We start from the raw sequence: 22,007 nt of genomic DNA on the forward strand, positions 1-22,007 counted from the left end.
ACTTTCTCCCTTGATTAGGAAAATGTCATAATCTTTTCGGCGTTGATGGTGCCATCTACTCGGAGTGAAGTTGACAGCTGTCTAGTAGCATAACCTCTTGGTCTGTGGTGGACGGTGTTATCCTCGAAGCTTGAACTATGGCAAATATTCTGATGAATATCACTAAAAGGTGACTTGAATTGTAAGTTATCGCAGAATAGTTACAGATTACATTCACTTCAGATGCCTTGGGAGCAGTTTCCTGCAAGTTGCAAAAGTGCAACCGGTTGTCGGCGATGGTATCGAGATGGGAGCTGGAGGTCTTTGGTCGTATCTCTCAATGAGGACGAAAATTCGATGCTACTTTCCTCGGCCGAATGAAGTGAAAAGGATAAGAGTGCACGGATGGGAAAAGCGGATGTCAACTCCTGCAGGTCGACGAGTACTTATGCGACGAATATTGAAGGGACGTCACGTTCTTTCTCACTAGAGTAGGTTCAGAAGGGAGTGAATTATAATAATTGTGTAGAAATAAAGTAGAAATAGATTGCCGCTGTGCATCCAAGATGCACTGGATTTATCCCTGTAAATAAAACATGGTTATTAATATAACAGTTGAAAAATCTTTTTCTACTTATGGCTTACAAGGAGCCTATCCTTGCAGAAATTATCCAGGTTTAATTCGCGGACTTCAGTTTTGGTAGTGTGACACTGGCTTACTATCTGTAGTTTCGCAACTGCTCTTCTAGAAGAGTTGGAGGTTAACCTAATACAATCTTCCTCATAGTGGTATTTCATCTGAATAAGTAAGGCTGCTGGAAATTATGCCATTTCACCTGGATATTCAGCGTTGTTCGAAAAGTGAAAAAGATTGCCGGGGATTGTGACCAATATATAATGCGTATATCCATTCTGTGACAGAAGATCTTTGGAGTTTTGTTGAGTGGTAGTCACATAGTTACATATTGTATTTCCACGTAATAAGACAGGATGAACATTGGCGTGGCGCGAAACAGCCTCATCATCGCGTCGATGGCAATCTACATTTCGATACATCGACATGATCAATCGGTTAGCCAAAGTCCGTGTTTTTATTTATATTTTATTCACCTTAGTTTCGAACTCTAATAACTTCCGAATGAAAGTATTCATTCCTGAGTAATGATTTTTGATAGTCTGCCTTTTGCAATTAATAATAATAATCGTTGGCGCAACAATCCAATTGGATCAGGACCCCGAAGTGTGTTAGAGCACTTCATTGAAGACCGTAACGGTACACTACAGGATAGCTTGTAGGAGGCAATGTGGAGATTATTACCCTGATTTGACTCAGGTACTCATTCACAACTGAGTCGACTGGTATCCGACGTCAAATCACGAGATACAAATTCTACTGCACTCCTGCAATTATTATTATTATTCTGTTAAGGGAAAGTCGCAACGCGTCCTTGAAGAACTATTGTGCCCCTTTTACTGGTTATAGTGCACCTATTGATCATAGTATCTCAAGCAGGCCTGTAACCGTTGAGAACTTTAGTATGTTCCCCACTTCCAGATGTTTCAGCTTTGCATCTGGTAGTAAGTGTTCTCCCAGATGTCTCGACCTACTTTGCACAAGTGCAGGACACTGTCCCAGGACGTGTATAGAGGTTTCGTCCTCCTCCTCACAAAACCTGCAGGCAGTGTCCGTAGATATCCCTAGCTTCCCTAGGTGATAGTTCAGCCGACAATGACCAGTGAGAATTCCCACTATGATTCGGAGGTTCTTTTTGGTGAGGTTTAAGCAATCCTTTGTACGCATGGGTTCGTATCCCCCAATAAGCACCCTGGACTGCTCCATCCCTGGTAGGCCCGCCCAATATATTTCCCTCAACCGTTTCTCTTCGTTTCTTAGATTCATAGCCATGAAACCGTTTCCGATCCCACAGAAGGGTTCTTGCCCATGTAAAGGCATCCCTGCTCCCTTCTTGGCTAGTTCATCCGCTCCCTCGTTGCCTTCCAACCCCTGAAACCCAAAGTATCCAGACCTTGTTGGACGAGCCGAGTATATTCAGTCTCTCAAGGCAATTAAGATTATATAATGTTCATCTCAGATCAATCATCAGTCAATAGTGAACTGCGTTATGAAATTGCTTCTCGCATTAGCGCAGCCTGGATTAAGTGGCATTCCACAACTGATATTCTTAATGATCGAAGTATCACCATCATTGAAATATTGCAATAGAGGCGTACGGTGGTATAATCACGTAAATCGCGCTAACGGGAATCCATTTGCCAAGATTGGTCTAAACATCAAAGTTGATGGGGAAAAGACCAAAAGGCCGACTGAAGCAACGGTTTGATACGTTGGATGGTGATTTGAAAGATAGTTATCGTTCCGATGCTTGTAGTTCTTCTAAATAAAAATAAAACTAGGTAGCTTGCTCCTACTACAATATATTTTAATAGTTAGTAAATACGTATTTCGAAAGCTACTTACTTTCTTCCTCAGTACGTATACGTATACGTATTTACTAACTATTAAAATATATTGTAGTAGGAGCAAGCTACCTAGTTTTATTTTTATTTGATTTGAAAGCTTCGCGAATGTATACAAATCAGGGCTTTGAGAGAGTAAAATGGTGCAACCAACCACAAAGGCAGAAAAGGACAAAGGACAGAAGAAGAATGAACTATAATGCAAATTTAAATATTGGACGAACCATACTGTAAATTTACATGAGGATTCTTCTTTTGAACGCGGCCAAGATTTCGCAATTTTTGTTACTAAGAACCCAGGAATACATAAGGACTGGCAAGATCATTATCTTCTACAGTAATAGCTTTGACCCTTTAGTGAGAAGTTTGGAGCTAAACAGTTTTTGTAATCTGTAATAGACTTGGTCAATTTGGTTGAAAGAGGTCCCGTCTAGAAAGACCCACGTATGTTTGTGGATCACTTTCCTGGAAACCAGGTACTTCCAACAACCATTTAATGCAATACTGCTAATTGAATAATTTGCAGTCCGTTGTCATTGGTATCCTTATGTAAGCTATGGGAGCCAACATATCGCCTAAATATGTCCCTACTTGACTGTTAAAATTTCCAAGTATGATTTTTATATCATACTTGGGACAGGCTACGTAGGTCCGAACAACTGCGTCGTAGAAGGTATCCGTCTCCTTAATGGGGATGTGAACGTTAATGAGGCTTATATTTCTAAATGCAGAGTTCATAGCCTTTCGCTTATGCTTTCAAAGCCGATAACAGCAGGTTTCACTTTTTGACTGACTAGGAAACCTACTTCGAACACATTGTTTACTGAATGGTTGCTATAATATATTGTTGTAGTGGCTCTTCTCCAGGAAACCGGTCCCTGTCCAGCGCATCCCTTGCAATGCTATTACATGAGCCTTATATTAGGACAGGGTATCAGCTAGCTACTGAGCAGCATTCGGTCTGTACAGGGAGCACACTTTCCATGGGAAAATGCACAAATCGTTGTTCCGTTTTCGTTGCCGGGTTCGTCATTGCAAACCGAGGCTCCTTCCGTGGCCTCCTTCCGTGGCTTCGTAACTTCGGTTTTCCGCGTAGGCTTGTCAGCCCTACCCAACCCCCAACCTGGAGGACAAGTTGGTAGGATTTGTCCCGTTTTAGGTGTAGAAGACTCGCCTTCATCCTTCTCCCTCTGGAGTTTTTCATTAAGAAAGAACTCTCAGCGACCACCGCATGGAGGTGGAGATAGGATTTGGAAGTAGAGCCGTTGGTGTTGGTTAAGTAGACGTTTCCTTGGTTTTTTATTCCATCGTGACTCGTACTCTTTGACCGCCTCTTTCGATATTGATTTATTTTTATAGTTTCATCCGAACTTTGGACGTGACTGACGAGGTTTCGACACATTTTGTTTCAATAAAATCATATGTTTCCCTCTAGTTTATAACTTGGCAAATAGGTAGATTGCTATATTAAGAATGTTTTCAATCACAATAAATTTGATTAAGAAAGCAACAGTTATTGTATTGTGCATCTTTATACAGTAGAGTACGATATTGGGATGAAAATCACTTTGAAATTGATGAGTTCCAACAGTCGTACAAGTTCCCATCATTCGTACAAATTTTATGATACTAGGGTACGTATTTAATAATCAATAAGGATTTCCTAATAAGAAAATAGTTTCTGGAAAGGTAATCGCTCACCTTTCTGGAAACTCCAATTGGATATAAAAGAACCCGAGGTTCGCACTCAATATCAACAACTGGGTGACCAGATAAGAAAGATAGGGAAGTCAATTTAAATTAAACAACAACGATGTGAGATATCAAAATGATTCAGGCTTTTTATTGAAGTTACATCCATATCATCATGTATTCCAATTTTTGATGACTAGAGCGTCCGAGCGTTGGCTTCATTCTCGTCTAAAAAGAATCAAACCACTACCAATCCTGACAGCTACATAACCATCTACATCTTATCCTCCTCAACCCAAATTTTTGTTCGAACTATCTCTTGTCTCTGCCATGGACGGCATTTATCCAGCGTAGCTAGAGCGACTGCTAAAAAATATTTATCTGTGAGCTACGTGCCTACTACCTCTTGGCAGAAGGTTAAAATAGTCTTTATACCGAAGTTTAGGAAATATGACTATTTAAACCCAAAGAATTTCGGACAGATCAGTTTAGTATCATTCTTACTGAAATGTTTAGAGGGATTGTGCGTCACATCCATGGGAAGGCGCTAAGTTAGCATCTACTAAATGGAAACTAGTGTGCAAAGTCTTCTGAGTCTGGTCTTCATTCTTTGGTTTCAAAGATGGAGGATGCAATTCTGAAAGATGAATACGCGATGGTAGTGTTCATGGATATTGAAGAGGTCAAGATGAAACAGCCTCTCACACATTATTGGCTGTGCAGATTAACCTTTGCTTCGACTTAGGCTCGCTTATGCATCCATAGTGTGATAGGTGAAGGTCAGACAAAAGAGTTTACACTGTAAACTGGGAATCATAGGTGCCATCAACACGACATCCAGCGCAGCTCTAGATGCACTTCTCAATTTGCAGCCCTTAGATATATATATTCAAATCACTGCAATGAGAGTAGCTCATAGGCTGCTTAGCTAGCTATGAGGAAACAACAGACGTGAGGGGCGCAAAGCATTTGAAGAGATGTTGAGAGAACTGAATACCGTTTTTATAATGCCTTGTGATTCACAGTTATCCTGGAACGGCGAACCAGAAGAATACGTGGCAGGATATACCTAGGTCTTCTACAGCTCAAATTCAGAACAGAATTCTGGAGAAAAAGTTTACTTTTTGAATAATAATGTGAAGTGGGCTTTTTTCCTGGGACAATGTGCAATTGTCCGGTTGTCCGGATAGCTGAGTGGTTAGAGCGCAAGGCTGTCGTACGGAAGGTCGCGGTTCAAATCTCGCTGGTGGCAGTGGGATTTGTATCGTGATTTGACGTCGGACACCAGTCGACTCAGCTGTGAATGAGTACCTGAGTCAAATCAGGGTAATAATCTCGGGCGAGCGCAATGCTGACCACATTGCCTCCTAGTGCATCGTTACGGTCTTGAATGAAGTGCTCTAACACACTTCAAGGCCCTGATCCAACATGGATTGTTGCGCCAACGATTATTATTATTATTAATGTGCAATGGTCTTTCAGGTTGAAGTGTAGAAGTGGATCGATCCTAAGGGCAGCAACCTTTGTGATTAATGAGCGATTAGAAGGCAAGTGCATCGCTGGGGGCGTTGAACAGTCCTTAGAGCGCCCAAAAAATCAGTTAAGGATGTTGAAACAGTAAAGGAAAATGAAATCTGGATGCCTTAACAAAAAAGATTTCAGCTTACCCCATGTCAGGACTAAAACCAGAAATCGAATTATCAGTAACATCGGCCTTTCCTGTCAGTCCCTAACAAACATACTGCAAAGTTTATCCTTTGAAAAGTAAAAAAAAACTAGCAGAAATTTTGTATTCATTCTGACTGAGCATAATTCGCTAACTGGAGTGCTGATGTGCTCCAGCGTAACATAATCGAATATAGGATATTCAATTAGATGGGAGAGTTGAGTGCTCAGAGACTTTGCCTGTCCTTCACCTCATACAAATATGCGCAAACTCGACGGTCCTGTGAGGGACGTTAACGGTAGACTTCTAATTCACATCGATCACCAGTTGAAGAGGTGGAGGAAGTCATCCCGATCTGATGATGATATAGAAACTCATCATAATATACAGCTGCGAGCTGTTCCTTCAAGCAGAAGACTGCTATCAGTGCGCTCAAGCGAAGCCGAAGGTGCCAAGTTGTTCACCGGGAATGTGAAACGATATTATGCGGTCAAATTTCCCCATAACTTGTTGAAAGTTGAATTTTGGGTCGAATTTTTGCTGTTTCTGATCCGATAATGTCCATTTTTCCTTTAGAAAACAGGTTCGTTTAACTTTTACGAAACTTGTGTTGCCCGAAATATCTATTGATCTGTGTGTATAAATGCTAATCTATCATACAACAAACCTCTAGAAAATTTTCAAATTACCAACGGCAACTACTATACAATCCCCAGTGCCACCTACCGTCCGGTAGGTACTGCCCTCGAACTACTCCAATCCTACAAAATCATTTAGTACCTCATTGCTCGTATTATTGATTGGATCTGTCATCCTTCATCGAAGAGGAAAAAATTTCTGAGTGCTGACTTGACTTTTCTCAGTTCGCATTTCGTGTGCTGTTGCTCGTCTTTTCTCGTTTCATGGTTTTCGCGTGAGTCGAGTGAGAATTAGCGCAAATGGCTGACAACTCGTCATTTCGTTCAAACGAGTGCGAAATTGAAAATGCGTCGCGCAAGTTAGTGCTCTGAAAAAAGATGTCGAAGTGTTATATTGTCCCCTGTGAAAACTGAAAAAAGAAATTTCCCGTTCGTTGTGCAAGAGGAGTGCGTGAAAAGTGCGCGAGTGAAGGCTATTGGAATCTAGTGAAAATGAATCGTCATCAGATACTGAGTGGTGCCTGCAATGCTGGTGATCGATGCTATGCAGTCGGCTCCGTCGAAGGAATCCCCTTTACCGTAAGTTGCTACGGATTCATGACGGGCGCTCTAGCTCCGCGCGACAGGATGTCTGGCTGGCGGATGCCAGACATTGATTTTCCATCAGATTATCTGGATCGAACTGCCTTGAAAACCCAAGTACGAGTCAGCTGATGACTTGTTCTTACGCTCCGCAGTCCTCGCCTGTCGCTACAGTGACGTGCACGGGTAATTGTACCCCGACCTCTGGAGAGGGAGCAGGCGACAGAGTTTGGGGCGACTGCGACTCGGCCGAGTTTAGGGCGTTTCAAAATTGTGTGCGGATTTCAGATGGAGGACTTATCTTGCTACGATAAGGCGAATGTCTTTCAACGTTGTCTCGCTTATCTCGTGGAAGGTGACTGTCGCTAGTTTACCGGGGATCGAGATAAGGGCAGTGAAATGAGGAAGATATGCTAGAGACTCAAGGACTGTATCTGGGTTGTACGAGGACCTGCTGCACCACAGCATCCACGAGCACCAACCTTTCCACAGTAGCGGCTCAATCGTCTAAGCATTGAGAAACGGCTTGGCGGCCACCCCAACATTAGTTCGGCATTGAGCATTCTCTGATGTAATTCCTATTTGCCGTGCTAGTGCCCGTGGTCTCGTCTTGTCAGTGTTGTTTTCTTACGAGCCATGAAATATATCTAATCATTTTTGTTCTACTTGACATATAAATGGTGCTACCGGGGACGGGGCCAGCAGGGAGACCTGTGCCCGATGTCGTTAAGCATAGTCAGGCGTAGACACGCGGGAGTTTCGAGTAATGAACAGAAAATTTGCACTTGAGTCGGAGCCTGAGACAAGCAAATCGCCGAGCGTACTTAATTGTTTTTATTAGTGGTTACATAAAAATTCACAGTTGGACTTGTGTTTCTCTCTGCGATTGCACACATAACTGTTGCGCTTTTCCTCTCGATTCGGCGTTTGTTGTAATGTTCTTGCTGTAGCGTAACAGGCTTTTAATTACAAATCATTCTACCTGTCCAACACAACGCCTGGCGTAATTCACTCGTAGATGTTGAACATTTTCCACCCATTTTAGTGGGATATCCTTGATTGGTTGCCGAGACAAATGTTTTCTAATCAAAGATATTAAATTGGATGATGTTGAAATATTTAAATTTTCCATTAGTAGTTTACATCCCTTCTAACGCCTTTTTATGGGTAACTCTCTCGGCACCACGTTTCAATTGCCTTGAGCATCGAAGGTGAAAAAATTGTGTGATTTTTTCTCTTCCTTCTAGCTTACCATTTTCTTGATCCCATTCCTACCTATATCCTTTCGGTGCATCGACTACGTCCTTCAGTGCCTTATTACCGAAGTTCTCAAACTACTTGAAGGTATGGCATCTAATCAATCATTTTCGGGATTTCTGGCTCACTACTTCCTGGTTGTGTTTTGCTGGGTGCTCACGTAGTTTCCATATGCTGCCAAGATGAATCTGTTGGAGCATTTACGAGTTAACATCATCAGGACCTTTCAGTTCATTAAAAATATGCCCGTCCTGTCCTGATACAAGTTACCAGGGTGAGTCATTTCCACTGAAAACCTTGAATGTTCCTTAGTATGTGTGCAAAGTGTCTAAAGCATGATAACAATTTTTGTATCCGAGGTTGTATCCGCAACTTTATCTAGTTTAATTACATTCTAAGGAAGATAACAGGGCATATTTCCTGCCATCTAGGCAATCTGTTTTCACCCTTGGTTGAATTCAGTTCTGAACTTGGTGCATAAACGAATTAAATTCGTAGGCAGGAAAATCAGTGTAACTGAAGAAAGATAGGGAACTGAATCTTAAAAGAAGTTGAGGTGATTAAGAGCATAGAAAGATGTTCTATATTTTTGGGTTCTGCTTAGGGAACGCATTGACGTTGAGTTTGTGGAACAGCTTATGTCCAGAACTATCTTAAAAGGAAGATGATGGACAGTGAGTTTTTGGGGAAATATTTGCGTTTCCGAAAAGTACCTTAAGTAGGCCCGGGAACAAACGCGCTGCGGACCTGGCGGTATCACATTACAAGCGTCTATCTCAACACCAGTCGAAGGGAAGTCGAGGTCACGGCACCTTGAGATGTAATGCATCACAAATCATTAGTCGCCGGATCAATTGCTACAAAACATTTCCGTATTTCATCCGAGATCCAGGTGTTGTAGATGCAGAACTTAGGAACTTAATTCCCGAACTGATTAATTGTTTGCCAATGAAAGTAGGAAGCCAAGCGATTCTCTGATTCTTTACTTTCCTTATGGCGAGGATAAAGTTTCTGTTGGAGCATTCATCAAAGTTACCCAATATGCCAAGTATGAAGGCATGGATGTATAGCAGGTCGCGATGTCAACGCCCACCACATTTGTTGGGGAAGTCTAACAGAAACAAGCAATTATCAAGCAGAACTTCAGATCCTCAATTTAGTCGTGAAATACTTTTCTTCAATGCGGTTAGACGAGAAGTCGTCGATATCGGGGTGTGACCCACTTCAAACAAAATCCATTTCACGGACGACAAGCACATAGACTTGCAATGGACATAGACAGTTGCTATATTTTCAAATCCGCGGAAGTCCAATTGAGCGAAGGAATAGGAGAACACGGTGGTGGAGTTCGGGTTTAGCAAAACAGAGGAAAATGGCAAGATAATTCTTCAATCGGGACTAGAAGCATAATCTACACAACGACATGCTTTGACATCATCTGGTCGCTGTGTAACCCCAGCTTGGCAATTTCCACCAATTAGTGAAGAAACGGGCGAAATGAACCTTGACATCGATCAACTTATGCGAATATAGAAAATTGATCAGCGACCAACTATACGCCTAAGAAACAGTGAAAATCCAAAACGAAGTCCAATTTACATATACGGTTGCCATTGAACCCTTAGTGGGTTTCCATACGGAAATGTAGTGTACCCATTGAATTGAACAAGATCCCTATGTTCCTTTACGGCCATGCTAATTATTGTTTTGATCATTCCCGTCTATAGATAATTTCCTAGCGCTGACAACAGGCAACCGCCTAACGCTGACTGAATCTCTTGACTTCCAATCTGACGTTGTATTTTTCGATTGTGTTGCCAGGATTACCGCTGAACTCTACTTGGGAGTAATCGATTTCGCACTATTGATGTAGGCGTGAACATCGAAGTCTCATTTTCTTTAAATGGAATCGTCTCTTTTTCAATAGCTTTCTTCCACTCAAGATTGCCTCCTCAAAAGTCGGATCCTCCATATCCACATTGACTTTTTTTCGCACATATCCATCGAATTTCTATAGCTTTTTCATATTCAGACAATTTCTATTGTCTTTTCTTCTCCTTGTCTCCTTTCGTAAATAGTTGACCCCTTTTCTTTGTCTCGAGAAGTCTCTTCAATTTCATATCCCTCGCCACCGTCTACATCACTCCTTCTTGTTGTTGATTTTGTTTTTCAGGTGAAGATACTGAATCTTTACCGGTAGTAGTTTGATAGTTTGACTCAACCGTTTGAAACATCACATGAAGTCAAATGTTTATCTCTTGAAAAAGCACTGCATAGAAATTTATTTTCGCACCTATTTGCTGAAATACTTTCCATTGTTTTGCTTGAGTGGGATTTTCTCAGCTGGATGTAACAAAGCTCTGCCTTCGAAAAGAAACAGGGCACTCGGTAGTGGTAAGCACCGTTCAGGTATTGGTTAGTATAGGTTTGCTTCTGATATGTATATCAAAACGTAATACTCCTCCGGGTCTCGAATATAACTCTGCTATTATCCTCAACAAAAATGTAACATTTCGTGGAAACAATTGGCATAGTCCAGAGATTTTTCAAAAACTTTTCCGTCATGTTGGCCAAATAATAAAGTTTTTTGGTTGAAAAATAATCTAAAAAGTCACGTTTAATCTAACAAAATTGTCTATAGTATTTAGCGCTGTAAAATATCGGTCCCTGATCGGTGTTTAATAGTTTGGCAGGGTCTTTCGGTAGTTATTCTAAATTTTCCCAGGTGTTTAGTGTGTTTTTTCTTCGCACGTATTGCAGCAGGTCCAGGTTGCTGATGTTCACGCTGTTCTCTTTGACTATATGGATTGCTACCTGCTGTTAGATCCATCTCATATGTTCATTGAATCGTTTAGAGACAAGTTGCTTCGTATGCAGTCATTGCATGCATCTTTTTTGCTCAATAATTATCGTGCTAAGGTCGATTTCTTGCTCGAACCAACAATATTGAACTGCTTCAGGTGTGTATCAAGTCGATAGAACCTGTCAGATATTGGTAAGCTTATCTGTCCCCGTTGTTAGTTTGATTGTTGTTGAACAATTTGGAGTGCTCATTTGTGTTAGCCAGATATAGATTTCTTTTCATCAATCGTTCGATTTCTTTAGGATTATATCCGTTTTCGACGTCCTCGGCTGTCAATGTATGCTTGATCAATCTATGATTCAAACAAGTGTAGGCCGTCATATTTTGTGCGTATTTGTGGTTAAATTTTGCTGTAATCGTTCTTTGGGTATCGATCGATCTCCTATATATTTCTAATCCGAGTTGCACGTCCACATTTGATATTTTGAGATCCAGAAACGGAATGTTTCCGTTAGATCCTCTTTAGGTGGTGAATGTTAAGTTGGGATGGTCCTTGTTAATAGTGACTAAAATATCCTCAACTTTTCCTTTTTCTACTATCGCAAATATACCTGAGCCATACCCTCGGTATTGTCCCTTTCTACGTAATATAATTAATAATAGTTTCGGTCGATGCAATAAATAGTTCCGAAAACAGTGGTGATAGAGGGTTACCCATTGCGACTCATTTTGGGGTTTTGGAAACGTAAAGTAATTTTCGTTCATATAAACTAAGGTTAGTTTAGAATAAACATTTACTTTCCCTCTCCATTGTGGCGCGTTGTCCAGTGTGTTGAGTCACAGCCCCAGTTGGTGTTTGTTTGTATTATGGGAGTGTTTGGGAAAAGTGCTTTGACATCAGCACACTAGCATTTCGTTGTCTTGGATGAGTCCTACCTTTCTTAGTTTTTCAATCAGTTCGGGGGAGTTCCTTAAGGTGTGCTGGCTGTATAGATTTCTATTTTTGGAAGCATTCGGTGGCCAACAATTTTACTATGTGGTATGTTGGCAAATTCGAATCGGCGATAATCTTTCTTAACTCGTTACGCTCCTTGTGGATCTTCGGTTAACATCTCATCCGTGGTGAGGATGGGTCCGGTATCCTTAATTTCATGATCTTCTCGACAATGAGTGCTACTTCTTTTAGGTCTTCTGAAACCCATTTGATTTAGTCCGTTGAGGGGTTGTTTTGTAACTTGAAGAAATTTCGGTTTGATAGTTTCTCCCGCATTGCAGAGTTGTAGTCCTCTTTATCCATAATCACAACATTTTTTTTTTATTTTTTGGATTTTTTGTTGACCTGACGTAGAGTATGTTGATCTTCTCAACTCGTTGCGCATACCTGTGGTCTAGTGGTATCGTTGCTCTACTATTTTATTCCTGCTGGGATATTCACTATAGTTTCTCCCATTGAATTTATTGTAGGCAAGGCGAAAATAAGCCATTGCTGAGGACATTCATTCCTTTTTCCTTGGATTGGGCTGATAACTTGTTGACTACATAGGTGATTATCATGGTGCATCCAATATAATAAATCGTTGGCGCGACAATCCAATTGGACCTGGACCTTGAAGAGTGTTAGAGCATTTCACTCAAGACCGTAACGGTATACTATAGGACTACGGAGCCCTGTAGAGGGCAAAGAGGTCAGCATTTCATTCGCCCGTGATTTGGGGTCCGACATCCAGTCACGGTCCAAATCCCTCTGAAAACAATGAGATTGTTCCGCTGCGACAGCCTACAAAATTCAAAGTACAAATGCCAGAATATTCATCAAAATCGATATCTTCATAGTTTCCGAAACGCGGGGATAATAATGGTATTGTGTGAGGGTACAAAATCCACGAGTTGTTTGCTCACAAATTCTTTCTTTGACAAAAAGGGTACGGATTTAAGCCTCAAGCAATGCCTATTATTTACTGTTTGACATTACAAAAATGTCGTAGTGCACAACTCTGTGTAGTCGATGAAAACAGTGAGAATCCCTTTCTTTTTCGGCTGCAAACTACATAGTTATTTCGGTCTCGACTCATTAACAGCACCTTGTTGACACCTGAAAAGCCCACGCTCGATTCCGGATGCAACTAAAAAAATCATGTCATGCTGCAAAATTTAATACGAACTCGTTGCAAATTGAGTTTCATTTTCTTAAATTCACTTTCCAAATTTAGAGCGAATGTTGGTAACAGATGTGGCAAGATAACAGGAAAAAAGAGGACTTGAAGCAAATCAGTAAGAACCCCCCACGATAGTAATTTTGAGAACTTTTTGATCAAGACAGCGCATGATAAATTTACAACACAACCTGGCTTTGATTTGGGTATGCGTAATATTTATATCTACTTTAGTTGATTGCCAACATTAATGAAAATTGTATAACTAGTTCCCATATTTCCATTAATATCAGTTATGATTCGTTCAGTTATTTCTGCTAAAACAATGGGTGACATCTGTCTGTCGTAGGCGGATGGAAGTTCAACGATTATAAAATGATGTTTTATATCGTTATCATGTATAAACTTATAAAATTACTAAAACAAAAAAGAAGTTGAAATGTGTTTTGGCGTCGAATATCAAAAGCTATCATTCCATTAGCAAAAAAGACATTTCAGTCTTTCTCAGACCCACTAAGTGCATGCCGTCATTCATTGCATATCTACTTAACACAACTGTACAAACAACTATAATTAGAAAGCTGAATGTTGCATCCAAGTGTGCAAATCTTCTCTACTGCAAATAGAATATTAATGAACGCCGAAATGATGAAAATATGAAAATGCTCCAAAAACTGATGTCCAAAAAATTGTTCCATTTTCTTCTATCATAGATCGATCGCTAGTTTTTTCTCAAACAATATAGATCTCACACACTAGTTATCAGCGCTAAATTAAATAATATTTACGTTTGCGACGCCGGACGTCATATTTGAACATTGTATTGTTGATTTCAAGTCCTCGTCGTCGCTAAATCAAAATGAGGGAAGACAATTGACGATGAATACTTACGTGAAAAGTATGAAAAGTAAAATAACTGAAAGATAACAGATCCGCCTGTTGTAGATGGTAAAACAATATTTTCCAGTCATATGTTCATGAATAATGGGGCTTATCTTTTCTTACTTGATATTGCGTCGCGGTTTAGATGTTCGCCCCGATGATAAATGAGGTTGATAATTTACCTTGTTTGGAAGAATAGAAAATTGGGAATTAATTTCTACACTCGCGAATTTATTAAATCGGGACTTTATTTGAACCTACCTATTTTCTGTTTTGTCCAATTCCCACCATAATCATATATAGTCTATTTGAACGAAAAAAAGATTTCAGGAAACAGATTTTCAGAAAGTGATTTGTTTTGAGGGTTATTATCTTGTTTAGATTTAAGTTAATTCTCTCCCTATTTGATCAGCTGTCTTATCGCTAATCGCTATCGGGGAAAACTATGTAACCATGCCAAGGGAGATTATTGAGAATTAAAAATAAGCTGCAGTACTTGCGTATAACAAGTCGCAAACCGGAAGCTCGGTACTTCAGGTATAAAAGGTTTTGTGTACTTCTTATGCAAGAATATTTTGGTGTATGATCATATATGCATTCAATATGTCAGACATTTGAATGTTATGCTGACATTAACCATAAAGGATAATAGTTAGGGTGCAGTAAATTAACATGAAAGACATAGCTTTGTTAATAATAATTCATCATCATCATCAACGGCGCAACAACCGGTATCCAGTCTAGACCTGCCTTAATAAGGAACTCCAGACATCCCGGTTAATAATAATTGGTTTTCATTAAATCCTCCAATAGCATTGTGATCAGCGAAGCAAACGCAACCAGTAGCCGTTAACCGTGTAACTTAAAAACCAACGAAAAGTGTCGCTTTAGTTAAGAAAAAAATTCAATTGTGAAATATTACTATCCTTCATAATGTTCTAGAATAGTGTCATAGTTTTCATAAACAGATCTTTGTTTTCAAGTGCTGTTTTTGTTTTTTATTCGTGTCTTCTTCAGTAGGGAAGCCCAAGTTTCCGGCTGTCGCAGCTTACATTCAAGTCACGCGGTGATATTGTAAATGCACTCAGCACAGCTATAAAATGTTAAGTTTCTTATATTCTATATGCAAACAAAGGAAACCACGAAACAACCACATTACTAACTGCAATTGGCTTTTTGCAATATCGAGAACGTAATTGCAATAAACTGAACGTCTTAAATAACCAGCATATGTTTTTTTAGAGCCAAAATAGATCGGTCGAATGATTTATAAGGTTTTTTGAAACGCTCATTTATTTATTAAAATTTTTCAAAGTTTAAATTCTGACTAAACCGAAAAAAAAGTGAAGGTTTTCACACCCAGATATTTTTTTTATTTTCGAGGGTACGGTGAAAAGTTTTTGGGCCTGATAAAGAAAAACCTGTTCGCAATGCGAGTCTGAAAGAAAATCCAAATTCAGAAGATGTTTTTCAGGTTTATCATGAAGCTGGAGAATAAGGTTGTGCTTCATATGATTGCATGTGGAATTCTTATTATTCACACCAGCAAAAGTTCTATTCAAAGAATATGGTGGAAAGGAAAGTTGAAGTTTTGGAAGAAAAGCTACATTCGTCGAAGATTTGTTTGTTAATAGTAGAATACAAAAAAAAGCGACAAAAATAAACATATACACAAACAATTTGTTAAACGATTTTTTAATGAAAATAGTATCTATTAATGTTAAATTAGATGAAATTAATTTTCGCTTTTTTTTATTTTCGGTCTTTAGTATTTCGTATGACCGCCTTTCGCCCTAATCACCTCTGCAATTCGTGTGGGTATTTACACTTTTCTACGTTGACAGCACCGCTTACAAAATGCATCCCCACATTATTACTACGGGAAAATGTCGTGCAGTTCGAACAACACATTGGGGTTCAAATCTCTTTCCTTGTCTTCTTCACACAGGGGGCAGACTGTCAGATCCCAGCAAATCGAATTTTGATTCATCTGAGAACATAACTCGCCTCCAATCGTCCACAGTCCTGTCACGTCGCCAAATTTAGCCTTTTTCGAGCATAGCCTTCATTAAAATCGGGTTTTTTTCCCCACTTCCATCAATTCAGTACGTAATTGAGAATGCTCTCTCTAATGACCGCCTGGCTCGGGGAGTAATTACCTACTTCCTCCAGCTCCTTTGTTTTCGTCCCAGACTGCCATCTCTACCATACTTTTTTTTAAAAAAATCTAATACTTGTCTCAGAATAATTGATTTTTCTCCCTATTTCCCTATCACTATCACCCCGTTCCCGCAAAATCAGAATACGGGCCTTTTCCTCAACACTTAATTTTTTCCTTCCTGACATTTTTTTCACACAAAATTAGGGGTTTCACTCTTTCTCCTTCCAAATCTCCAAGCGAAATGTGAATATGACAATCCATATAACACCATTATTTAACTTTAAATTCCAAAACAGACGTCATTAGGTGAGACGAAAGGTTGGCTAGACATAATTAAAAAGGTGGAATCATAAAAATGTTGAGTGCGAATATTTTTTTTGTGTTGGCATTTTTACAGTGTAAATCATCAAGTTCTTCATTTACAGCATCAATAACTTCCTCGTTCTCCCCAAATTGTTTACCTCTGTGCCATTGTTTGATGTTAGTAAACAAATGAAAGTCACTGGGGACTAAATCTAATGAATATGCTAGATGGAAAGATAATTCGAAATTCAACTCTGTGATTTTAGCCATTGCAACGATGGACCGTCCATAGTGGGTTATCATCGAGAAAGCAGAGTTTTTCCGCGAGATGTCGTCTTTTTTTGCACTTCATCATTCAGACTCTCTCAGTGATAATTTTATTCTTTTGAAGGTAATAAATGAAGATAATTCCTTTTGTGTCCCAAAAAACAGTCGCGCTATTCTCAGTTGCCGAAAAAAAAATGTTTTTACCTTCCAATCATTTCGACATTGGCAATGTCAACCGGGCGTCCTGGACGTGCAACCTTTTTTAAATTCAGAATTCTTCCCACAACACTGTTTGAATGTTGAATATAATGGGGAAGAGTCTTTTAGTATTGAATCCATTTTTTCTTTGATTTGAAGCGCTGTTCAACCTTTCAATAGGAAGCAATTGTTGATAGCACGTTTCTCTGTTTTCTATATTTTCACGCTTACAGCTTCTTCAATAAGCTCTCATAGCTAACATATACTAATAAAATAATTGAGCTGAAAGTTGGTATACATGCTAGTCAGGGATGGACTTATAGAATACCAGTAAACAAGTGGGGAAACCGGAAGCTGAACGCTTCAAGTATGAAAAGTTTTGCTGATTTTTTATGTAAAAATATTTGAGCATACGATGGTTCCACTTATACATAACTCGTGGTGAATATACCCGATATTCAATTCGACGTGGTACTGACGTTTTATTTTGTATGGAGAAATGATTTGACGTGAAAAGGGGTAACTTTGACCTACTATAATTTTGTTAATAATAGTAGGATTTCAATCAAACGTACCAGTATGATGCATCCTATTAAAGTCTATCTTATTCCATATTTTAGGGATCTAGGATGCACTGAATATATAAATACTGTTTTTAACTTTATTTGAGTAGATATGGTAACGGGGAGTAGTTTGAGGCCTAGTTGCCATGTGCACAAATCACTATGATTTTTTTCAGATTTTTTGGTTGGGTAGTTTCTGAGAACAAGATCTTGAAATAATTTACCTCCTTCGGACCCCCGCACTCCTCCCTTATGCAACCAATATGAAAACTAATATCTGCTTTGTGCTTTCGATTAGTACATATTATATTCGGTGAAAAGAATTTACTGGCTTCTTCGCAAGATACCTATGGTTTTCAACTACAATGGGCCTAAATCGAAAATATCGACAGCAAACACCGATTCTCCATGTTTTATAAAAGTCTCATAGATCCAAGACGATTTGAAAGTTTTAATTATTCAGGATGATACTGCTAATTTGCTAGATAAGTATAATGTAAGTCTGATAAATCAGCCGAATATAAAATAAAAGCTTGCTGGTTAATCCTAAAATCCATAGCGTGAAATGCAATTCTTAGATTTTGTCTACATTAAATTGTGGCGCGGCAGGATTCGCAGCATTCGAAATTTATTTCGAATGTTGCGAGTGCGAGCGAATAGATGGCGCGGATCTATCCACTTTGCGTAGCACGCCACGGGAGTGAAAGATCGCAGAAAAGTGTGCCATGAGTTGTTGTCTAAAACGTAGTAGACACAAAAAATTAATCTAATGCAGTAATTATGTTTTTCGTAAATGTCTCTGATTTGTAATATTAAGTTCGAATATATGAATAAATACTGAAGTCCTTTGAATTAAAAATAGGAAAACGGAAGTTGAGTCCGCCGACTAAGATTAGGTCAAATAACATGTATAACTAATTTAATAATAAATGTTAACTTAAATATTATAATAAATATAAGTAATGTTAAATACTTAATTGGTGACCCCGATATTTAAAAAACGACAAATTATCCGCCATCGCCGCCATTGGTGAAGCTCTATTGACGACAAAATTCGTCCGAGCAACACGGCAGAAATAGAACTTCCAAACACCGAGAAATCTATCAAAAACATCAGTAGACCGTACGGCAAGTGATTTTCACGCGTTCGCATCTACAGTTGAGTGTGGAGTGCCGTTGTAAACATCACGAAAACGTGTCGCATCTCCACATCCCGAGTCGGAGCAGAGGCAAGAAAAAACGTGAGAAAACCTTCTCTACACAGTGTACTGCGCGACACACGTCGGATCCTCTCCAGAAGTAGATTTTCACGCGACTTCCCGTACGCACGCCCTCCTGCACAACACCTTTCACGCACCGGACTAGTCATCATTGTCACAACGATCAACAACAGCAGCAAACGGCTGTCCCCGTCGCCGCCACCGCTGCCGTCCACAGTCGCCGCAACCACCACCGCTGCCATCACAGACGCAGCAGCTGTCATCGGTGCTGCCACAGACGCAGCAGCTGCCACCGCTGTCGCTACAGACGCCATCAACGCAGCCCCAGCCACCATCATTGCCGCAGCCACTTCCGCCGCCGGAATCGTCTCCACCATCGCCGCAGAGGTCGAAGCCGCCGCCGTCACTGCAGCCCTCGCCGTCAAGATCAGCGCAGCTGACCGACACCAGCATCACCGCTATCAGGCAGACACCGAAGACCCCGCCACCATCGCTGCAGCAGAAGCCGCCACCACCGCCGCCGCCTTCACATCAACGCCGTCTTCACCAAAGAGGCCGCAGCAGCGAAGCATTATTGTAATTTATTATTGTTCAATACATTAGAAGTTTTAAAAAAAATAGTAATAAAAGATTGAAATCGCTGCAAGAGACGGCGAAGAGGTGTTTAGCATCGCGAGTTCACCATTTTCATTGGTGGTGTTTTCGGTCTGCGCTGGAGAGCGTCCGCTTCGCTCATCATTTTTTTTTTTTTTTTTCTCGTTTCGTGCGTGCATTTGTGGGTGCGGCCTGCCGTGTCGGTGTAAAGTTCAACGCGTTTCAGTATAAACTCACCGCGTTTACATCTCAATCTCGTACTTCTCTGTAAGAAAAATGTCTTTTGACAATAAGGACGCGGCAGGCCCATCGGACCCGCAAGTGACCGCCCTCGCCGTACGCGTTCCTCCGTTTTGGCGGCGGAACCCCGAGCTGTGGTTCGTGCATTTGGAAGCACAATTCCAAATGTCCGGCATCACATCGGACGCGACCCGCTTCAACTACGCGGTGGTCGGCCTGGACGAAGAGTCCATACTTCTGGTGTCCGACGTGGTGAAGTCGACATCGTACGTGCAGCTCAAGAGCGAGTTGATCAGGCGCCTGTCGGCAAGCGAGTCGGCAAAATTAGACCACTTGCTGGCGGGTTTAACGTTGGGTGATCGAACTCCCAGCCAATTGCTTCGTGAAATGAGGCAATTGGGTGGGAGCAAGATCGGTGACGACCTCATCAAGTCGCTCTGGCTGCGTCGGCTCCCGGAGGGCACCCAGGCGATCCTCGCTTGCGTCTCCGGTTCCTTGGAGGAACTGGCAGCGACGGCCGACCAGGTCCAGGAGGTGTACGTACGCCCAACCTTGGCGGCCGTTCAACCACCGTCGGATGAGGTGGGTGAATTGAGGCGCGAGATTGCTGCTTTAACAGCCAGTATGGCCGAGATGCGGGCGACGTTGGACGCTCAGCGTTCGGGCGCCAGATCGCGAGCACGCTCGCGGTCTGCCACCCGAAAAGGGCGATCAGGTAGCAGGTCGTCAAGACAGTCCACGGACCAAGGGATTTGCTGGTACCACCGCAGATTCGGGGATAAAGCGACAAGATGTACGTTACCGTGTAGATTCTCTCCTACCGCAAAAAACTAGGTCCGCGGGGGGTCTTGGCGGCGGCCACCCAGAACGCAGCGCCACGTCGCCTAACTATTTTCGACCCCCTCATCGGGCGCAGCTACCTCATCGATACTGGTGCGGAGGTTTCGGTTCTTCCCGTACCTCGGCAACATCAACTTTTCCCTCAACCGCTCAAACTTGCTGCAGCAAATTCCTCCCGCATAAACACGTACGGGTATAGGCAAGTGGACGTGAGTCTTGGCTTGCGTAGGACGTTTTCGTGGCGTTTCATCCTGGCGGATGTCAGCTTCCCCATACTAGGCGCAGACTTCCTGTGTCACTATGGATTGCTGGTGGACTTGCAAAACAAGTCTCTTATAGATTCCACGACCAACCTTAATTCGTCGGGACATATGGTATCTCACCCAGGCAATAATCTTTCCGTTCTTTTAGAAGACATTACCGACTCTCGTGTTCGGGCACTTCTCCAAAAGTTCAGCCAGATTACTACCAACTGTGGTCTCTCCAAACCAGTGAAGCACAATGTGCAGCACCACATTATCACTACTGGTTCCCCGATCTTCTCGAAGGTGCGTCCTCTACCATCTCAGAAACTGGCAATTGCACGGAAAGAGTTTGAACAACTCGTTCAACAGGGTATCTGCAGGCCCTCAAACAGCTGTTGGTCTTCCCCACTGCATATGGTCCCTAAGCCAAACGGCGAATGGCGCCCATGTGGGGATTACAGAAGGCTAAATGCACAGACTGTTCCTGACCGATATCCAATTCCACTCATCCACGACTTTGCGCATCACCTCGCGAATTGCCGCATCTTTTCGACCTTGGACTTAACCAAGGCTTATCACCAAATCCCAGTAGCTCCTGAAGACATTCCAAAGACGGCAATATGCACACCCTTTGGACTCTTCGAGTTCACCCGGATGACTTTCGGATTGTGCAATGCGGCGCAAACCTTTCAAAGGTTCATTCACTCAGTCCTGCGAAACCTCGAATTCTGTTTCGTATATTTGGATGATGTTTTGGTCGCTTCTTCCACTGAGTCTGAGCACTTAGCCCATCTCGAGTGCATTTTTCAACGTCTCCTTGAGGCCGGTTTAGTCCTAAACGTTGAGAAATGCAAATTCCTTCAACAACAGGTGAGATTCCTCGGCCATTTCATTTCCCCTGAAGGAATACAGCCCGACCCAGACAAGGTGCAAGCGATAACAAGCTTCCCGCGTCCAAAGACAGTGAGGGAGTTGAGGAGGTTCTTGGGCATGCTAAACTTCTACCGTCGTTTCCTGCCCAAGGCCGCCCATCTCCAGTCCATTTTGAACGCGTACTTGTCTGGCCCCAAAACTAAGGACACACGAGAGATCGTGTGGTCTGAAGAGGCTATCTGCGCGTTTGACAAATCCCGTCAACAACTGGCCGACGCTACACTCTTGGCATTTCCTCTGCAAGATGCACCCCTAGCCGTTTTTGTTGATGCCTCTGACATCGCAGTAGGTGCTGCCCTTCACCAAAAGGTGG

General features: G+C 41.5%; 2 protein-coding genes across 3 annotated transcripts in view; both read left to right on the forward strand.

Annotated features, from left to right (window-relative positions):
* The first annotated feature begins 23 nt into the window (after window positions 1-23).
* LOC119646287 (39S ribosomal protein L34, mitochondrial) lies at window positions 24-593 on the forward strand. The gene is made up of 2 exons (XM_038046698.1): window positions 24-169; window positions 223-593. Exons 1-2 carry the CDS (start codon window positions 138-140, stop codon window positions 467-469), a joined length of 279 nt encoding a protein of 92 aa, XP_037902626.1. The 5' UTR covers window positions 24-137; the 3' UTR covers window positions 470-593.
* Window positions 594-6,622: 6,029 nt separating this feature from the next.
* The window catches only part of LOC119661496 (dmX-like protein 2), a 58,834-nt gene continuing 43,449 nt past the window's right edge, over window positions 6,623-22,007 (forward strand). Inside the window, exon 1 of one of the 2 annotated variants that reach the window (XM_038070860.1) lies at window positions 6,623-7,032. In XM_038070860.1, coding sequence (XP_037926788.1) covers window positions 6,946-7,032 — 87 coding nt within the window. In that variant the 5' untranslated portion in view covers window positions 6,623-6,945. The remainder of the gene's footprint in view (window positions 7,033-22,007) is intronic. The other variant, XM_038070861.1, reaches the window with a different exon arrangement.

The sequence above is a fragment of the Hermetia illucens genome, chromosome 1 (genome assembly GCF_905115235.1).
Source record: "Hermetia illucens chromosome 1, iHerIll2.2.curated.20191125, whole genome shotgun sequence".
NCBI classification, from domain to species: domain Eukaryota; kingdom Metazoa; phylum Arthropoda; class Insecta; order Diptera; family Stratiomyidae; genus Hermetia; species Hermetia illucens.

What these genes read in the sequence shown, in the direction of transcription:
- LOC119646287 (XM_038046698.1), top strand. Translation starts at nt 138, where the DNA reads ATGGCAAATATTCTGATGAATATCACTAAAAG. An exon ending in CTGATGAATATCACTAAAAG is followed by an intron (nt 170 to 222) that starts GTGACTTGAATT and finishes CATTCACTTCAG; the next exon opens with ATGCCTTGGGAGCAGTTTCC.